Source organism: Salmo trutta, chromosome 12 (genome assembly GCF_901001165.1).
Source record: "Salmo trutta chromosome 12, fSalTru1.1, whole genome shotgun sequence".
NCBI classification, from domain to species: Eukaryota; Metazoa; Chordata; class Actinopteri; order Salmoniformes; family Salmonidae; genus Salmo; species Salmo trutta.
The window spans coordinates 78645220-78660234 of record NC_042968.1 but is presented as its reverse complement, the minus strand read 5'-3'; the positions used below and the strand labels follow the sequence as shown (position 1 = coordinate 78660234).

General features: G+C 43.0%; 2 protein-coding genes across 2 annotated transcripts; both read right to left on the bottom strand.

The window, feature by feature from the left end:
- LOC115202768 (dual specificity protein phosphatase 10-like) lies at positions 1–4161 on the bottom strand. The gene is made up of 3 exons (XM_029766802.1): positions 3164–4161; positions 670–975; positions 1–348 (listed from the first exon to the last, which is right to left on the bottom strand). The coding sequence occupies exons 1-3, from the start codon at positions 4152–4154 to the stop codon at positions 83–85; spliced, it is 1563 nt and encodes a 520-aa protein (XP_029622662.1). The 5' UTR covers positions 4155–4161; the 3' UTR covers positions 1–82.
- Positions 4162–4174: 13 nt separating this feature from the next.
- On the bottom strand, positions 4175–11662 carry LOC115202621 (uncharacterized). Its single transcript, XM_029766710.1, has 4 exons — positions 11462–11662; positions 11301–11352; positions 4251–5358; positions 4175–4180 (listed from the first exon to the last, which is right to left on the bottom strand). Exons 3-4 carry the CDS (start codon positions 5340–5342, stop codon positions 4175–4177), a joined length of 1098 nt encoding a protein of 365 aa, XP_029622570.1. The 5' UTR covers positions 5343–5358; positions 11301–11352; positions 11462–11662.
- Positions 11663–15015: the final 3353 nt, after the last annotated feature.

The following is a 15015-nucleotide window of genomic DNA, read 5'->3' as shown; positions in this document are numbered from 1 at the left end:
TTTCTCCTTCACAAAACTATGGCTCGCCCAATGCGGGTTTCCTCCATCCCTCAATTCTGTCCCTCTAATCAGTCTCCCACTCTCAGACCTGGGTCTCCAGGCCGCTGAGTTTGGGGGTCAGGATGCGAGGAGTGACCCCGGAATTGAGGTCCCTCTCAAACTCCAGTAGCTGACCCATGAAGTTGAGGTTAGGAGACACCACAGGACGACGGCCCCGCACGTACTTGTAGGCATCCGTCATGGTCATCAGGGTGTGCTTCATCAGGTAGGCGATGACGATGGTTGCCGAGCGGGACACGCCTGCTTGACAGTGAACCAACACTCCACGCCCACTCTGGTGAGCCTCCTCTGTGGATAAAAAGAGGTGGCCATCAGATCGCTGAAATTCATCTACTACACAGCTTTTTCTGGATCTGACTCTCCAGTTCTCCCATCTTCCCGTTTGATCCATTTATAGCTCCCTAACTGTCTCCCCAGTCAAAAACGTTGAAAGAGGAGATCGAGATCAGAGGAAAAACTTAACATATGAATCATCATGATCCTTATCTTATCTCACTGCTAAAATACTTCAAGTGTCAAAGATTCTAAGCTCAGAGAGAAAAAGACTGAAAGACAAGAACGGGGATAGAGCGTGCCGTAGAACATGAAAGTAAATATTGTTCAACTCACCAATGAACTCAAACACCTCTTCAAAATACTGACGCAGGTTCTGCTTGCTGTTGTCGGTAGCCGGCAGCCGTTTGTAGTGTATCAGGCTGGAGCCGAGGTGGTAGAGGGGCAGGTGTGTGGTGACGTTGACCACGTAGCCGATGTTGAGACGCAGCAGTAGGTCCAGGTCCTGGGCGTCCCTCTCGTTGCCCAGGAAAAGGAAGGGCAGAATGGGGCTGACCACCGCATTCTCCACGTCAGGGGTCATCCCACTCTCATCTGACAGGGAAGCCGGGAGCGAGGAGGAGAGCGGCAGAGTGAGGTGCACTGGGATAGGAGAGGACAACACAACACAGTGAGAGATTGCTGTTAGAAAGGACAATTTCATTTGATTTGGATCACTGGCTGACATGCATTCACCCTGAAGCATACCAACATAGATCAAGTATTGGAGACAGAAAGAGTTATGAAGAGACGTGTAAATGAAGGAGAGACAATGAAAGTGTACAATTTATCTAATTTATAGTTCTTGTTTGAGCATGACTATCATTGGCGTTCACTTTACACACGCAGAGCAAAGAAGTATGCAGCTCTGAGGAATTGCTCAAATGCTTACATAACTTCATACATATTCTCATAACAGGAAGAGGGAAAGGTACAGACATGAAAAGATGTCTGAAACTACTCTCTTCATTCTATACTGTATGTCATCAACACATCCTGCACTCACTTAATGGAGTGGGAGGAGGCTGGAGTTAAGTAACTATTAAGAATAGAGAATACATTATAGCTTTTTGGGTCTTCATCATTTAAATGAGAACAGCTTAATCTCCCACTGACAGGGTTCAGTGTCAGTGACCCCATTTCCCTTAGGAAAAAATAACATTAATTCAGCTATTCTAATCTCCCCCTCTTATCAGCGCTCTTCTCCATTTCTCTCTTCTCTGTCTCTTTTTTCTCCAGAGCCTAGGCTATAATTAACAGTCATTATCCCCGGGTTCCTCTTAAATCACCAACATGTTAGAACACCGTAACATATAAATAGAGATAGGCAGGGAAAGGCAGGGGATTTAAAAGAAAGGGAAGCAGGAAAAAGGTAGAAGAAAGAGACAGTAATGAGAATAGGAGGAAAGAGATTTACTGAAACAAATGGTAATTTCTGCAGTCAGACATGAAAGCTGGTTTATCCATTGGGGATTTTTTTTTACTGAAACTATCTAAGTGTCCATAACTTTCTGTCAAAAATGTACAACAGTCCAAAACCATCAGAAGTACACTATATGTACAAAAGAGTGTGGACACCCCTTCAAATTAGTGTATTCAGCTATTTCAGCCAGACCCATTGCTGACAGGTGTATAAAATTGAGCACACAGCCATGCAATTTCCATAGACAAACATTGGCAGTAGAATGGCCTTACTGAATAGCTCAGTGACTTTCAACGTGGCACTGTCATAGGATACCACCTTTCCAACAAGTCAGTTCGTCAAATTTCTGCCTTGTTAGAGCTGCCCCGGTCAACTGTAAGTGCTGTTATTATGAAGTGGAAACGTCTAGGAGCAACAACAACTCAGCTGCGAAGTGGTAAGCCACAAGCTCACAGAATGGGACCGCCGAGAGCTGAAGCATGTAGCGCATAAAAATCGTCTGTCCTCGGTTGCAACACTCACTACCGAGTTCCAAACTGCCTTTGGAAGCAACGTCAGTACAATAACTGTACACCGCGGGATTCATAAAATGGGTTTCCATGGCCAAGCCGCCGCATACAAGACGAAGATCACCATGCGCAATGCCAACCGTCCGCTGGAGTGGTGTAAAGCTCGCCACCATTGGACTCCGGAGCAGTGGAAATGCATTCGTTGGAGTGATGAATCACGCTTCACCATCTGGCAGTCTGATAAACAAATCTGGGTTTGGCGGATGCCAGGAGAACGCTACCTGCCCCAATGCATAGGACCAACTAGGAGGAATAATGGTCTGGGGATGTTTTTAATGGTTCGGACTCGGCCCCTTAGGGAAATATTAACTCAACAGCATACAATCACATTCTAGACGATTCTGTGCTTCCAACTTTGTGGCAACAGTTTGGGGAAGGTCCTTTCCTGTTTTAGCATGACAATGCCCCCATGCACAAAGTGAGGTCCATACAGAAATGGTTTGTTGAGATCGATGTGGAAGAACTTGACTGGCCTGCACAGAGCCCTGACCTCAACCCCATCGAACACCTTTGAGATGAATTGGAACGCCGACTGCAAGTCAGGCCTAATTGCCCAACATCAGTGCCCGATCTCACAAATGCTCTTGTGGCTGAATGGAAGCAAGTCCCTGCAGCAATGTTCCAACATCTAGTGGAAAGTCTTCCCAGAAGAGTGGAGGCTAGTATACCAACAAAGGGCGGGACCAAATCATTCCATGATTTTGGAATGAGATGTTTGACAAGCAGGTGTCCACATACTTTTGGTCATGTAGTATAAACTAAAAGACTGAAACAAAAAAAGTGTGTATGACATCCTTACCTCTGCCGTTCTCCTCGTCCTGCTCTCTGTTGACTGAGTTTAGAACCAGGTGGAGGGACGGGGCGGAGGGGAGGGAATGCCGTCCCTCTGCATCTCTCTGTCTTGGTTTGGGTTTGAGGAGAGTGCTGGGAACTGACGGTGCTGTTGAGAAGGAAGAAGGGGATTGGGGAGAGGGGGAGCGGGGGGAGGGGGTGCAAGGGTATGCCATATCGTCTTCCTGCCCCATGCCATCCACCATCCCTGTCTCCCCACCTTTCTTCCAGAGCCTCTTCAGCGAGTCCCGGCCTGGATCTCGCCCAGGCCCAGACCCAGACCCAATGAAATCCAGGACGGCCATCTTGCCCTGCTGAAGCCGGCGGCGGCCAGCGTGGTCTGTTATTTGATTCCGGGTGAACTCCAACAGGTTCTTACAGTCCAGGATAACAGGGCTGGTTCCGTTGCTGCTGTTCTGATTCTGACTGGCACATGTCTTCCCCATTCCCATCCCCATCCCGGCACAGCTCTGGTGGTTCTGTTGAGTTTTAGACCTGGTCATCTTCTTCGCCAGCTCCTCGGGCCAGATTGTGCGCACACTGTAATCATCGTCATCGGCGGGGAATACCCCCATGGGGTGCCCTGACACTATACCCCTCCCCATCCCGGGGGGCTTTCTGCCCCGGTGGGGGTTGAAGGTCACCACTATGGGGTCGCTGCTACAATAACTGCAGGTAGAGCTGCCGCCCTGACTGGCTTTGGGGTTGCAGCCACTCACACAACTCTGTAAGGCTCGCAGCGGGGCTGAGGAGGATAGTGGGGTACAGGGCAGGCATCCCCCCACCAGTTTTTTGCGGAATGCAGCAGGACTCTCAAAGGCGCCAGCCTCCCCGGAGCAGGAGGCACATCGCAGGGGTCTGAGCAAGCCCGTCCGGCAGTCCGACACAGTGCTGTTGGAGGATGAGGTGTTGGTGGTGGAGGCTGTGGACAAACATCCCCCCAGAGTTCTTAAACCCATTGCTGAGCCCCCCCTGTGGTTCACCCCTCCAACCCCGTGTCCGTGGGCGCAGGAAAAAGAAGAAGACGGACTCCCCCCACCCCCCTGAAAGCCAGCAGAACGTCCCCTGCCCCCCCTGCAGCGGACCAGCTTCCAGCAGCCACAGCTGAAGGGATGGGAGAAGTCGATGGTACAGGTGTGGTCTGGGCTGGGGAAACCTCCGCGGGAGGAACAGGGGGAGAGGGGTAGGCCGTGGAGGATCTGAGGGCGATGGTCCCTGCCACGGGATGGACGGGGCTGGTTGAGGGGTTGCTGGAACGAGGTAGAGGCACAGGGTTGGTGGGAGGGAGGGGAAGCAGGGTAATGGGAGTTTAGGACGGAGGCATGGGGCACAGGAACAGAGTTGTGGTGGCGGGGCAGGCTGTGGGCGTTGGGGTTTTCATGGACAGGTCCCAGTTTGGAATTCTCTTTGTTACCCACGCAGGGCACTTCCCGGGCACCTCTGGGGGGGAAGCTGGCAGAGCAGACTTTGGAAGCTGCGTCCTGCGCCTTCTCTCTTCTGGACTTGGTCTGCTGTCTCTGGGCTGGGACAAATTCTAGAACCCCTCCTGGGGACACAGCCAGATGATTCTGATGGTGACTGCCTAGTGAGGCCTTGATCTGGTTCTGTGGGTGGTTTTGGAGTTGCTGCACTGCTCCGCCAGGCTTCCCTGATGTTCCCTCAGCTTTTCTCTCCCCGTATCCGGGATCCAAGCACAATGAGACCCTTTTTTTGCCCACCTTCACACTCCCACTGCGACCTAAAGTGTTGCTGTGCCCTCGTCCTTTTGTTCCTTTGTTCACGGATAACTTGATGTCGATGGTGTGTGTGTGTTGGTGGGGTCTAGGGCCAAGAGTCACGGTCCCGTTACTGTGACAGTGGTTAGGGGTGTGTCTGACACCCTCTGACACGATGGCCTTGTTGCCCTTGGTTTTCTGCAGACGGGATGATGATCTGCTCTTGCATTCCAAAGACAGTGAATTCGGGGAGGGAGGATTAGGGTGGGACTGAAGAGGGTGGGGATGAGAAGGGCGGGAGAGAGGTTTGTTGCTGAGGGCTGTTATATGGGAGTGAGGCTGTGGTGTGGTCTGTGGGGAGGGCCTACGTAGGGCCAAGTTTTTAGGGCGCTGAATAACCACTATGCGCTCGCCAATAGGGAGTGGAGGCATCTGGGTCTACACAAAGCTGTGTGTGTGAGAGAGAGGGAGAAAGAAACAGAGAAACAATGTTAAGATTGTACTCAGATAAAATATAAAATTAAGGTCACAGATTTTTTAAATTACTTTTGGTATCACAGTGTTGGGAAGTAGTAAACTACATATAATTCAACTAGTAATTTAACTACATTTTACAGTAGCTGGTGATATTAAACTAAATTGAAATCTTGGTAGTGTTTTCAGTAGTTCATTACTTTTTTTGCCATGTAGCAATGTAACTACTTACTGGAACGACACTACTTTTTTTGCAAAAAGAAAAGAAAACATGGGTGAAGTAGGCAAGAATTTCCTTTCTTTTTCAGCATCAAACCAGCCTAATTCTCACCTGAAACATAGTTTTTGGTTTTAATAGGCTAAATTACACATTCTGTTAACATCTTAGTAATCTGTTCTGCAATTTGTAGTCTATGACATTTCAGATTTAGATATGATCATTTATCACAAAGTAGTTTCGATATAGTGAACTACTTTTTCAAAGTGACCTTAGTTCAGAAAACTATACATAGGTTTCTTAAGGGTAGCTGTAGCGTAGCTGAACTTCTTCCAGTGTGAAGGAATTGCTATCTTGGCAAACTATATTTTCAGAGTAGCTTCCACAACACTGTGGTATCATCATCAACATCGTCACATTTTTTTAATTCGAAGCCATATTTACATCACATCGGTCCTACACCAGAGTACTGACCAGTGAAATAACCAAGCTATGTAACTACCTTCCAACAGACTAGGTATGGAGTTATGGACACTTTTGCTTGAAAAAAAAAACACTTTGGGAAATACTATTAAACAGTCTGTGTATACATACCTAGTACACAAGATATTTACATGTGTTATTTACGCAATAAGGCCAGAGGTGGTGTGGTATATGGCCAATATACCAAGACACAACGTGGAGTGCTTGGATACAGCCCTTAGCCGTGGTATATTGGCCATATATAACAAACCTCTGAGGTGCCTTATTGCTATTATAAACTGGTTACCAACATAATTAGAGCAGTAAAAATAACTGTTTTGTCATACCCGTGGTATAGGCTCAGATATACCACGACTGTCAGCCAAGCAGCATTCAGGGCTGGAACCACCCAGTTTATAACCCCGTATAGATAATGCATAATAAAGCCTATTAATTTAAATTGTTGCAGAGTTCGAATTCAAGATGAACACACACATGACTGTGATGAACACTCAGAAGAATATGTGAAGCATATTTCTGTTAGTCACCGTTAGATTGGAAAAAATATACACCAAAAACAAACAGGAATGTAATCAAAACAAAAAGACCAAAATATAGCCTTTATGATTTTGCCAAAACATGGCAGACACCACTGTTTCATTATTTCCTATTATTCTTTTTTTTTTACTTCAGTTTATTTTAGTTAATACTTTCTTAACACTTATTTATCTTACAACTGCATTGTTGGTTAAGGGCTTGTATGTAAGCATTTCACTGTAAGGTCTACACCTGTTGTATTTGTATTTGTATTTGTATTTATTATGGATCCCCATTAGCTGCTGCCAAAGCAGAAGCTACTCTTCCTGAGGTCCAGCAAAATTAAGGCAGTTTACACAATTTTAAAACATTACAATACATTCACAGATTTCACAACACACTGTGTGCCCTCAGGCCCCTACTCCACCACTACCACATATCTACAGTACTAAATCCATGTGTATGTATAGTGCGTATGTTATCGTGTGTGTGTGTGTGTGTGTGTGTGTGTGTGTGTGTGTGTGTGTGTGTGTGTGTGTGTGTGTGTGTGTGTGTGTGTGTGTGTGTGTGTGTGTGTGTGTGTGTGTGTGTGTGTGTGTGTGTATGCATCTGTCTGTGCCAATGTTTGTGTTGCTTCACAGTCCCCGCTGTTCCATAAGGTATTTTTTTAATCTGTTTTTTAAATGTAATTTTACTGCTTGCGTCAGTATTCGGTGCATGTGACAAATAACATTTGATTTGATTTGATTGATTTGTTTTAAGAACATTTTGGTGAAATTGAAGTTAGGTCAAGAGAATGGTGGGAGACATGGAGTAGAACCAAATGTCTCCCTGTTAGAAAAGGCCCTTTGCCATAACATTGCAAACTAGAGAGCCAGCTGTAACTGCCTGAGGCACTGACTGACCATCGATGTACGTAACCTATAAATAAGCACTTCGTCATGAAATACTTGAATAAAGACTGGAGGAGAGAGTGAATTCTGGACAAAGCTTTAGATATTGTATTATTTTCATTATCATTTTTTTCTACCCTTTAACTAAAAACATGGGGTCAATTGATGCCTAATTCTCATTTGTAGTAACGACTTTGCTTTTGTCATCTACTAAGCCCTATTTACTATGACAAAACTATTAATTCGCTTTTCTGCATTAAAGATGATTCTCTGGGACAGGGCAATGGAGAGAGAGAGAGAGAGAGAGAGGGAGAGAGAGAGAGAGAGAGAGAGAGAGAGAGAGGAGAAAAAAATACAGAGGGAGAGGTTGGGAGAGAAATAGAGAGATGGGAGGACAGAGATATAAAGAGACAGAATATGACGTGACAGGGTGGACTACAGACTAGAGGGGAGGAAGAAACATGTCAAAAAGGCACTGATGACGTATTCACACCCACGCAACACGCACACCAACCCATAGACAGGGCACACCATGCTCGCATTTCCACATGCATACATCAACGCACAGGGCTTGGTGATGGTATCCTCATCTTTTTTCCTTTTTCAGCCTTGCCTTTGTAGCCTGTGGTGGAGGGGGTGGGGGTTACATTGACCCAGTTTTGTCATGGTGGAAGTCAACATCACTCTGATCACACATTGTAAACACCTCATCAGCACATACAGTGTGTTCCGAAATGATATTCACCCTTGATAAAGATGAGCAGACTGTTTCAAATAAATAATTCAAATATACTAATACAATTGCTCAGAGAAACAGATTTTGTTAAACATGTAATACTTTTTTTTCTCAAAAAAGTTGGGGTCAAAATTATTGACACCCCTGTTTTCAATAGCTCACCTTGCAAGCATAATGCTTTTTCTCTTTTTCTCAAATGTTTGATGAGTTGGAGAAGACATATGGAAGGATCGTAGACCATTCCTCCATACAGAATACTTCCAGATCCTTGATATCCTTCATCTGCACTTATGGACTGCCCTCTTCAATTTAAAACCACAGGTTTTCAATGGATTTCATGTCCGGAGACAGCCGTTGCAAAATGTAGATTTTGTGACCAATCATGATGCTGTCATATTTTCACGTCATCCAACAAATGTAAATGCCCGCCCACAGGGCAAACGCTAGTTGAATCAAGGTTGTTTTTAGGTAATTTCAATTAAATTACGTTCAACCAATGTGGAATAGATGTTGAAATGACGTCTGTGCCCAGTGGGTGGGGCCTCATTTATCAACCGTTTCTTACTAAATTCTGGTGTATGTGGAGATTCTAGGATTTGCATGCGCCACAAATGATTGGGATTTATCAAACTGTAGATGGAACATATACGCATGTTTTCATTGATAAAACAGAGCCATACTATATTTGTGCAGTCGTGAAGGAGTGCTAAAACCCCGCCTGGAAAACGCCCTCCATTAATATTTGATGGTAACAAAAACACCCTCATTTGCTGTATGATTTGGAGATGTTGGAACTGGGCCATGACAGCTCCTAAAAGAAAGCGCAATGGAACACTTTTTCCCATTTCTGTAGATGTGTGGGCAGAACTCTGCAGTGACTTTTCCAAACTAAAAATGCATGCTGCCTAATGAGTGACAAACACTGGTCATGCATTGTGAAAGATTGCTTGTCCTTTCGAACAAATTAAAAGTAAATGCTACAGCCCACACTTCTATGCAAAAGACAAAATTATGTTCAATATTTTGTTTATCAATACATGATTTTGCTTTTATCTCCTTCCTCGGTATAGGCTCTGAAATGAAATAGGCTAGCCTATGATGTTGCGCTCTATCGCACAGCAATACTGTAGCCTACCCATACTGTCACATACTGTCAAAGCTACTTAATTTCGAGCATACTTGGCTATTGAATGAGCGATTGATAAATGGTAGCCTACAACTTGTTGTGTAGCATGAATAATTTAAACCAGTTCTGTCAGAAAAGGAGAGACATGTCCCACTGGGCAAAAACTGGTTTAATCAATGTTGTTTCCATGTCATTTCAATGTCATTTCAATGTGATGACATTAACTCAATGTGGAAAACTGATTGGGTTTGCAAAAAGTCATCAATGTAAGGGAATTTCATATTTTTTTCACCAAACTTTTAACTTAAATCCATTGATATGGTAAAATGTTTAGTTGATTTCATGTTGAATTCACGTTAGTTGACAGCTTGCAATACAGTGGATCAACCTTCTAGAAGTTGTGCGCATGCATAGTTTGACATTTGTGTGAAAATACGCACACTTTCCCGTCAAGTTCGATATGGATAAATACCAACCTTTACGGGAAAACTGGTGCATGCAAGGTTTAGAGTATTTTTGTTGTGCGCACGCACCTTCGATGAATGAGGCCCCTGGAGTTTGCCAAACAGCATTGGCACTGATGCTTTGGTCAGATCACATGAAAATAGAGCGCTTTGGCCATGCACACACCAGTGGTGGGTTTGGCGTTGAAATGGGAATGGATGAGCAGAAAATAACCCCATACATACTGTCAAATATAGTGGTGGATCTTTGATGTTATGGGGCTATTTTGCTTTCACTGGTCCTGGGGTCATTGTTAAGGTCAAAGCATTATGAACTTTACCCAGTACCAGAATATTTTTGCCTAAAACCTGGTTGCCTCTGCCAGGAGGCTGAAACTTGGCTGCAAGTGGATCTTCCAGCAAGACAATAACCCCAAGCACACAAACAAAATCAACATTTTGCATTAGCCATTTCAGACTCCGGACTTGAAAACCATTAAAACCTGTGGTTAGAATGAAAGAGGGCAGTCCATAAGCACAGATGAAGAAGGATATCAAGGATCTGGATGGATTCTGTATGGAGGAATGGTCTAAAATCCCCTCAAATGTGTTCTCCAACACATTTTCTAAAAGGGATCAGTGTCGTTATCCTTACAAGGTAAAGTATTGAAAGGTATTGATAACAGACAGGGGTGTCAATCATTTTGACCCCAAACGTTTTGAGAAAAAAATGTATTACTTGTAAAACTCAATCTCTTTCTCTGAGCAACTGTATTAGTAGAAAATAATATAATTGACCCATTTCTTTAGCATAGAATATAGCTCGGTATTTAAATTGTTTATTGTATACAGTCATTTCTGGTCATCTTTATCAAGGGTGTCAATAATTTCAGACCCCACTGTACATGAAAACAGTGTAGCAGTGTATTAATCATACTATCTAAGCACAGTCAGACCAAAAACACACATTGCAAACCTAAAAAACATACTTAAGAAAATGCTTGCAGCTATGCCTCGAGATCATTATCATCATTGTTCATCAGCCCCATTCTGACCATTATTGTCACCATATCTAAAATTGCAGCCAGTAGGTCTTCATACATTTTGAAAGAGGTTCTGAATTTGGAGGCTTGATCAAGGGCAAAAAAGATTGTTTTTGCTATAGAATTAGAACTTAGGCTTACATAAAAATATTATGATGTGCAAAAGAAGTCCATCATTAGACCATTATGTGATTATTGTTATAATGATAGAAAGAGTGGCTAGAAAAATGTTGAAACTGTTGAAATTCTGTCCCCTCATGTCACAAAGGTGAAAGAATGACCTGATGATTACTCTGACTCTGAAGTAGAGAAAGGACCATGTGAGATTCACAAAGCACAGTACGTATCTTTGGGGTCTTATTATCAATCTACTGCTGAAATGATCTGAAATTGTAAGGTTCTATTTGAAGCCTTCCATGACCTTTCTTCATGTCTCTACACATTCACAAACAGACCTACCTGCAATACTATTTATCCCGGTTTTCTGTGGACAAATAAAGGCCTGCTGCGCCTGCAAGAGAAGAGGATAATAATAATAACAACAACGGGCATGGTTGAAAGAACACTAATAAATTGACTGCTGATAACAGAGGAATCCCATAAATAAGGTGGAATCATACGAGAGTGAAATTATTTCGCGCATCGTCAGACATCATTATGCTCAGGGTCCCGTCTCGGTCTCTGTGTGTCACTGGCAGGAAATAAGAAGCAGTCTCTTCTCATCTCCATGAGTGGCGTTTTACGGTTGCACTTTGATCGCATATAGGCTATGTTAGAATTATTAGGCCTGGGCTATATAAAAATAACCAAGATAAGAATAAATTATAATATAAAAAACGCATATCATGTAAATAATTCATAAGAAAACCATGCAACAACAAAGAAATAGGTAAACAATAATATGAAATAAATAATGGCTATGGCCTTATAGCTTAGTCTGCATGTCCTACAACTCTAGCATCATAGCCCAGTTTGGTAGTCCAAATTAGGCCATGGAAAAGGAATCGTCATCGTCTCGTATCACTTTCACTCATGTTTGGTCCTGATCAATAATAGAAAGTATTTTCGCAAAGACTGCAGAGATTTAGGCAAAGACTGCCAGGCGGTTAATAAGTAATGAAGGTGAATTTAATCCCTCTTGATTCGTAGTGTCGCGTAAAAATGGTTAGTGTCGGATGTATCAGTGAAGGGGATCCTAGTTCGAGGACGTCACTGTTCTAATTTGGATGGCATTTTAACGCACTGGCGTTTCTTATATGCATATAAATGTGTAACACATAGCCATAGTGCTGGATCATCATGTGGCAACAATAGCCTATAATAATCAGAGTGATTTAATATCAGACTTGACATCTTGTTCGTCAAGCTATGCTGGCTAAAGTGTTTAAAATAAACTTACTTACGTTAGGAGTGACAATTCCGTTGTATCTTCATGCTCTCCGTGTAATACAATTCCTTACGTTTTCATTGTTGTTGTCCAGACATTTGTTTGCACTGCAGGACCTATCATATTTTGCGGATCCGTGTGCGGTGCAGGTATTAGCTTGCATAGAAAAATATAGGACCATCGACACTAACCATCTATTATTAATAATTTAAAAAAACATAGAAAAAGTGCTTACACCATACCAGTGTCAGTGCTTGTGCGTGTGTAAATGTGCGCTCAGATTTATGCGTGAGAGGAAGACAGAGGTTGCTGGAGGAAAAGGGGGGGGGGGGGGGGGTAAGGAGGTGGGGTCTGTGGTCTGTACAGTGGATGACATCATTCCAGACCAATTGCAAGTAAAATGTGATAAGGCAGCCAGCAAATTAAGCCTCGTCTTGAGCAGTGTGAAGTATAAAATGGTAGGCTCTTATGTCTTTCGACAGGGTGGGAGCTGGTGATAAAAGTGATAGGTATTCTATAAACCAGTGTTGTACTTGATGTGAAATTATGGAACAGTGAAAGCTTGAATACAAATCGATTGTTTCATTGTAGTTGTACAACTACAGAATGTTGTTTCAGCCATTGTTCAACCTCTTGACCTATCCTATTGCCTACATAACCTACACATTAGGCCTGTATCTATAAGGCTGCATTTACACAGGTATCCCAATTCTGATATTTCTTTCCACTAATTGATCTTTTCACGTTAGATCTTTTTCAAAGCTGATCTGATTGGTCAAAAGACCAATTAGTGGGGGAAAAAAAGGTCAGACATTGGGCTGCCTTCGTAAATGCAACCTTGCCACACATACACACACACAGCAGAATGTTTATTGAATTTTTACACTGTCTCGGGAAGATATATATGTGAATAATGAAGGCTTGTAGAAGAGTGCCTTGCTTTTTTTTGCCAGGACCCTTTCATCCAAAGAGCACCATCCCTACCACTCTCTAACATAATCATTTTCCCAGCCCAGAGCTTCAGAATGACATAGGCCTAGGATAAAAGCTTGAAATGCTGTTATTTTAAACAACAACCAACAGGTGACAGCAAAAACTAGTAAATGCCTGTGTTGGGGTTTCAAGTTGATTGGGGCCCTGCCACAGAGTTTCTAAAAAAACCTATTTGGCCCTACACTTGTGTAGTTTCCGGAATGTGATTTGTTCGATTTACACATCGATTCCTGGGGAGCCCAATGTCTCTTGGAGGCTACTCTGTGTATAAATGTTAGACTTTTTTGGTGGGGCTCACATTGAGGAGGAGCCTTGATTTGATATTGGGATGCCCAAGTCCCCTCTAGCTCCACTGTTATTTAAACAATGAGCTAGGATAAACATTTGCCATAAGTGGGTTTCTGGAGGGATTTAATGGGACAGAAGATTCAAGGTGTTGCAGATAGAAAAGGAACTGTTAGTCCCAATATATTTTTCAGCCATGATTCCTTAGCCTGGTCCCAGATCTGTTTGTGCGATATTTTCACTCCTTGTCATAGCTCTTGTTGACCCAAGAGGGGGGCATCTTGGGTTCTCAATTGAAGCATGGACGACGGCACGCCCAATGTATACAACAGTACCGACGCTCTGTCTACCCCTTTACAAGATCATGAGTGCTGATGTAATATTGACTTTAAGCATCAGCTATCAGGGCAGCTTACAGATCATTGCACCTGTACATAGCCCATCTGTAAATAGCCCATCCAACTACCCCATCCCCATATTGTTATTTATTTTATTTATATTTTTGTTTCGCTCCTTTGCACCCAGTATCTCTACTTGCACATTCATCTTCTGCACATCTATCACTCCAGTGTTTAATTGCTAAATTGTAATTATTTCGCCACTACGGCCTATTTATTGCCTTATCTCCCTAATCTTACTTCATTTGCACACACTGTATATAGACTTTTCTATTGTGTTATTGACTGTACGTTTGTTTATTCCATGTGTAACTCTGTGTTGTTGTTTGTGTCACACTGCTTTGCTTTATCTTGGCCAGGTCGCAGTTGTAAATGAGAACTTGTTCTCAACTGGGCTACCTGGTTAAATAAACGTGAAATAAATAAAAAAATGTTGTCCCTCATTATGAATAACACTGTTTATGCCTCTCCCTCTCTACCTATCTGTGTGTGTGAGAGAGTGTATGAGAGAGAGAGATGTGTGAAAATAATTTATAAACAAGTTTGACGGCATGCAATATGGTTTGGAAATCTTGGGAACTTTACGTTCTTATAATCGAGAGATCATTTTCAAAAACAAAATGTACAATTACAATACACCTTTTTAACACAATTTCCACACGGCCATACTTCCATGTTGCGGCTTGTTTACAGAAGAGTGAGGCACCCACTTGTTCTAATTAGCATCTCCAAACAACTGTATGTGGGAAGGGACGCCTGAAAAGTGTTGTAACTGAAAAATACTTATGGCCGCAACTGTTAAAACAGTTAGTGTACATTTTGCATTTGTAAAATTATTTTGATGTGATATGAAAGTAGAGGGCTTTTTGTTTCTTGAACCGTATCACAATTGAGAATTGATTCACGTTTAGATTGACTGTTTTGGCTCCCAGAGCCAGTTTACCTCTGAACATAACATATAAAGGCCTTGGACATTAAAGGAGTAGGTTAGCCTACCCCTACACAGTACATATTGGACTAGTTTGGCATATAACACATGGAGTAAAGGGTGGAATGTTAGCATAAACAGACTGGTACCCAGGCTAATGTTTTCTTGTTAGTTTATTTTTCT

What these genes read in the sequence shown, in the direction of transcription:
- LOC115202768 (XM_029766802.1), bottom strand. Translation starts at nt 4,154, where the DNA reads ATGGGTTTAAGAACTCTGGGGGGATGTTTGTCCACAGCCTCCACCACC. An exon ending in GGACGAGGAGAACGGCAGAG is followed by an intron (nt 976 to 3,163) that starts GTAAGGATGTCA and finishes CTCCTATCCCAG; the next exon opens with TGCACCTCACTCTGCCGCTC. An exon ending in AGAGGTGTTTGAGTTCATTG is followed by an intron (nt 349 to 669) that starts GTGAGTTGAACA and finishes TTTTATCCACAG; the next exon opens with AGGAGGCTCACCAGAGTGGG.
- LOC115202621 (XM_029766710.1), bottom strand. Translation starts at nt 5,342, where the DNA reads ATGCCTCCACTCCCTATTGGCGAGCGCATAGTGGTTATTCAGCGCCCT.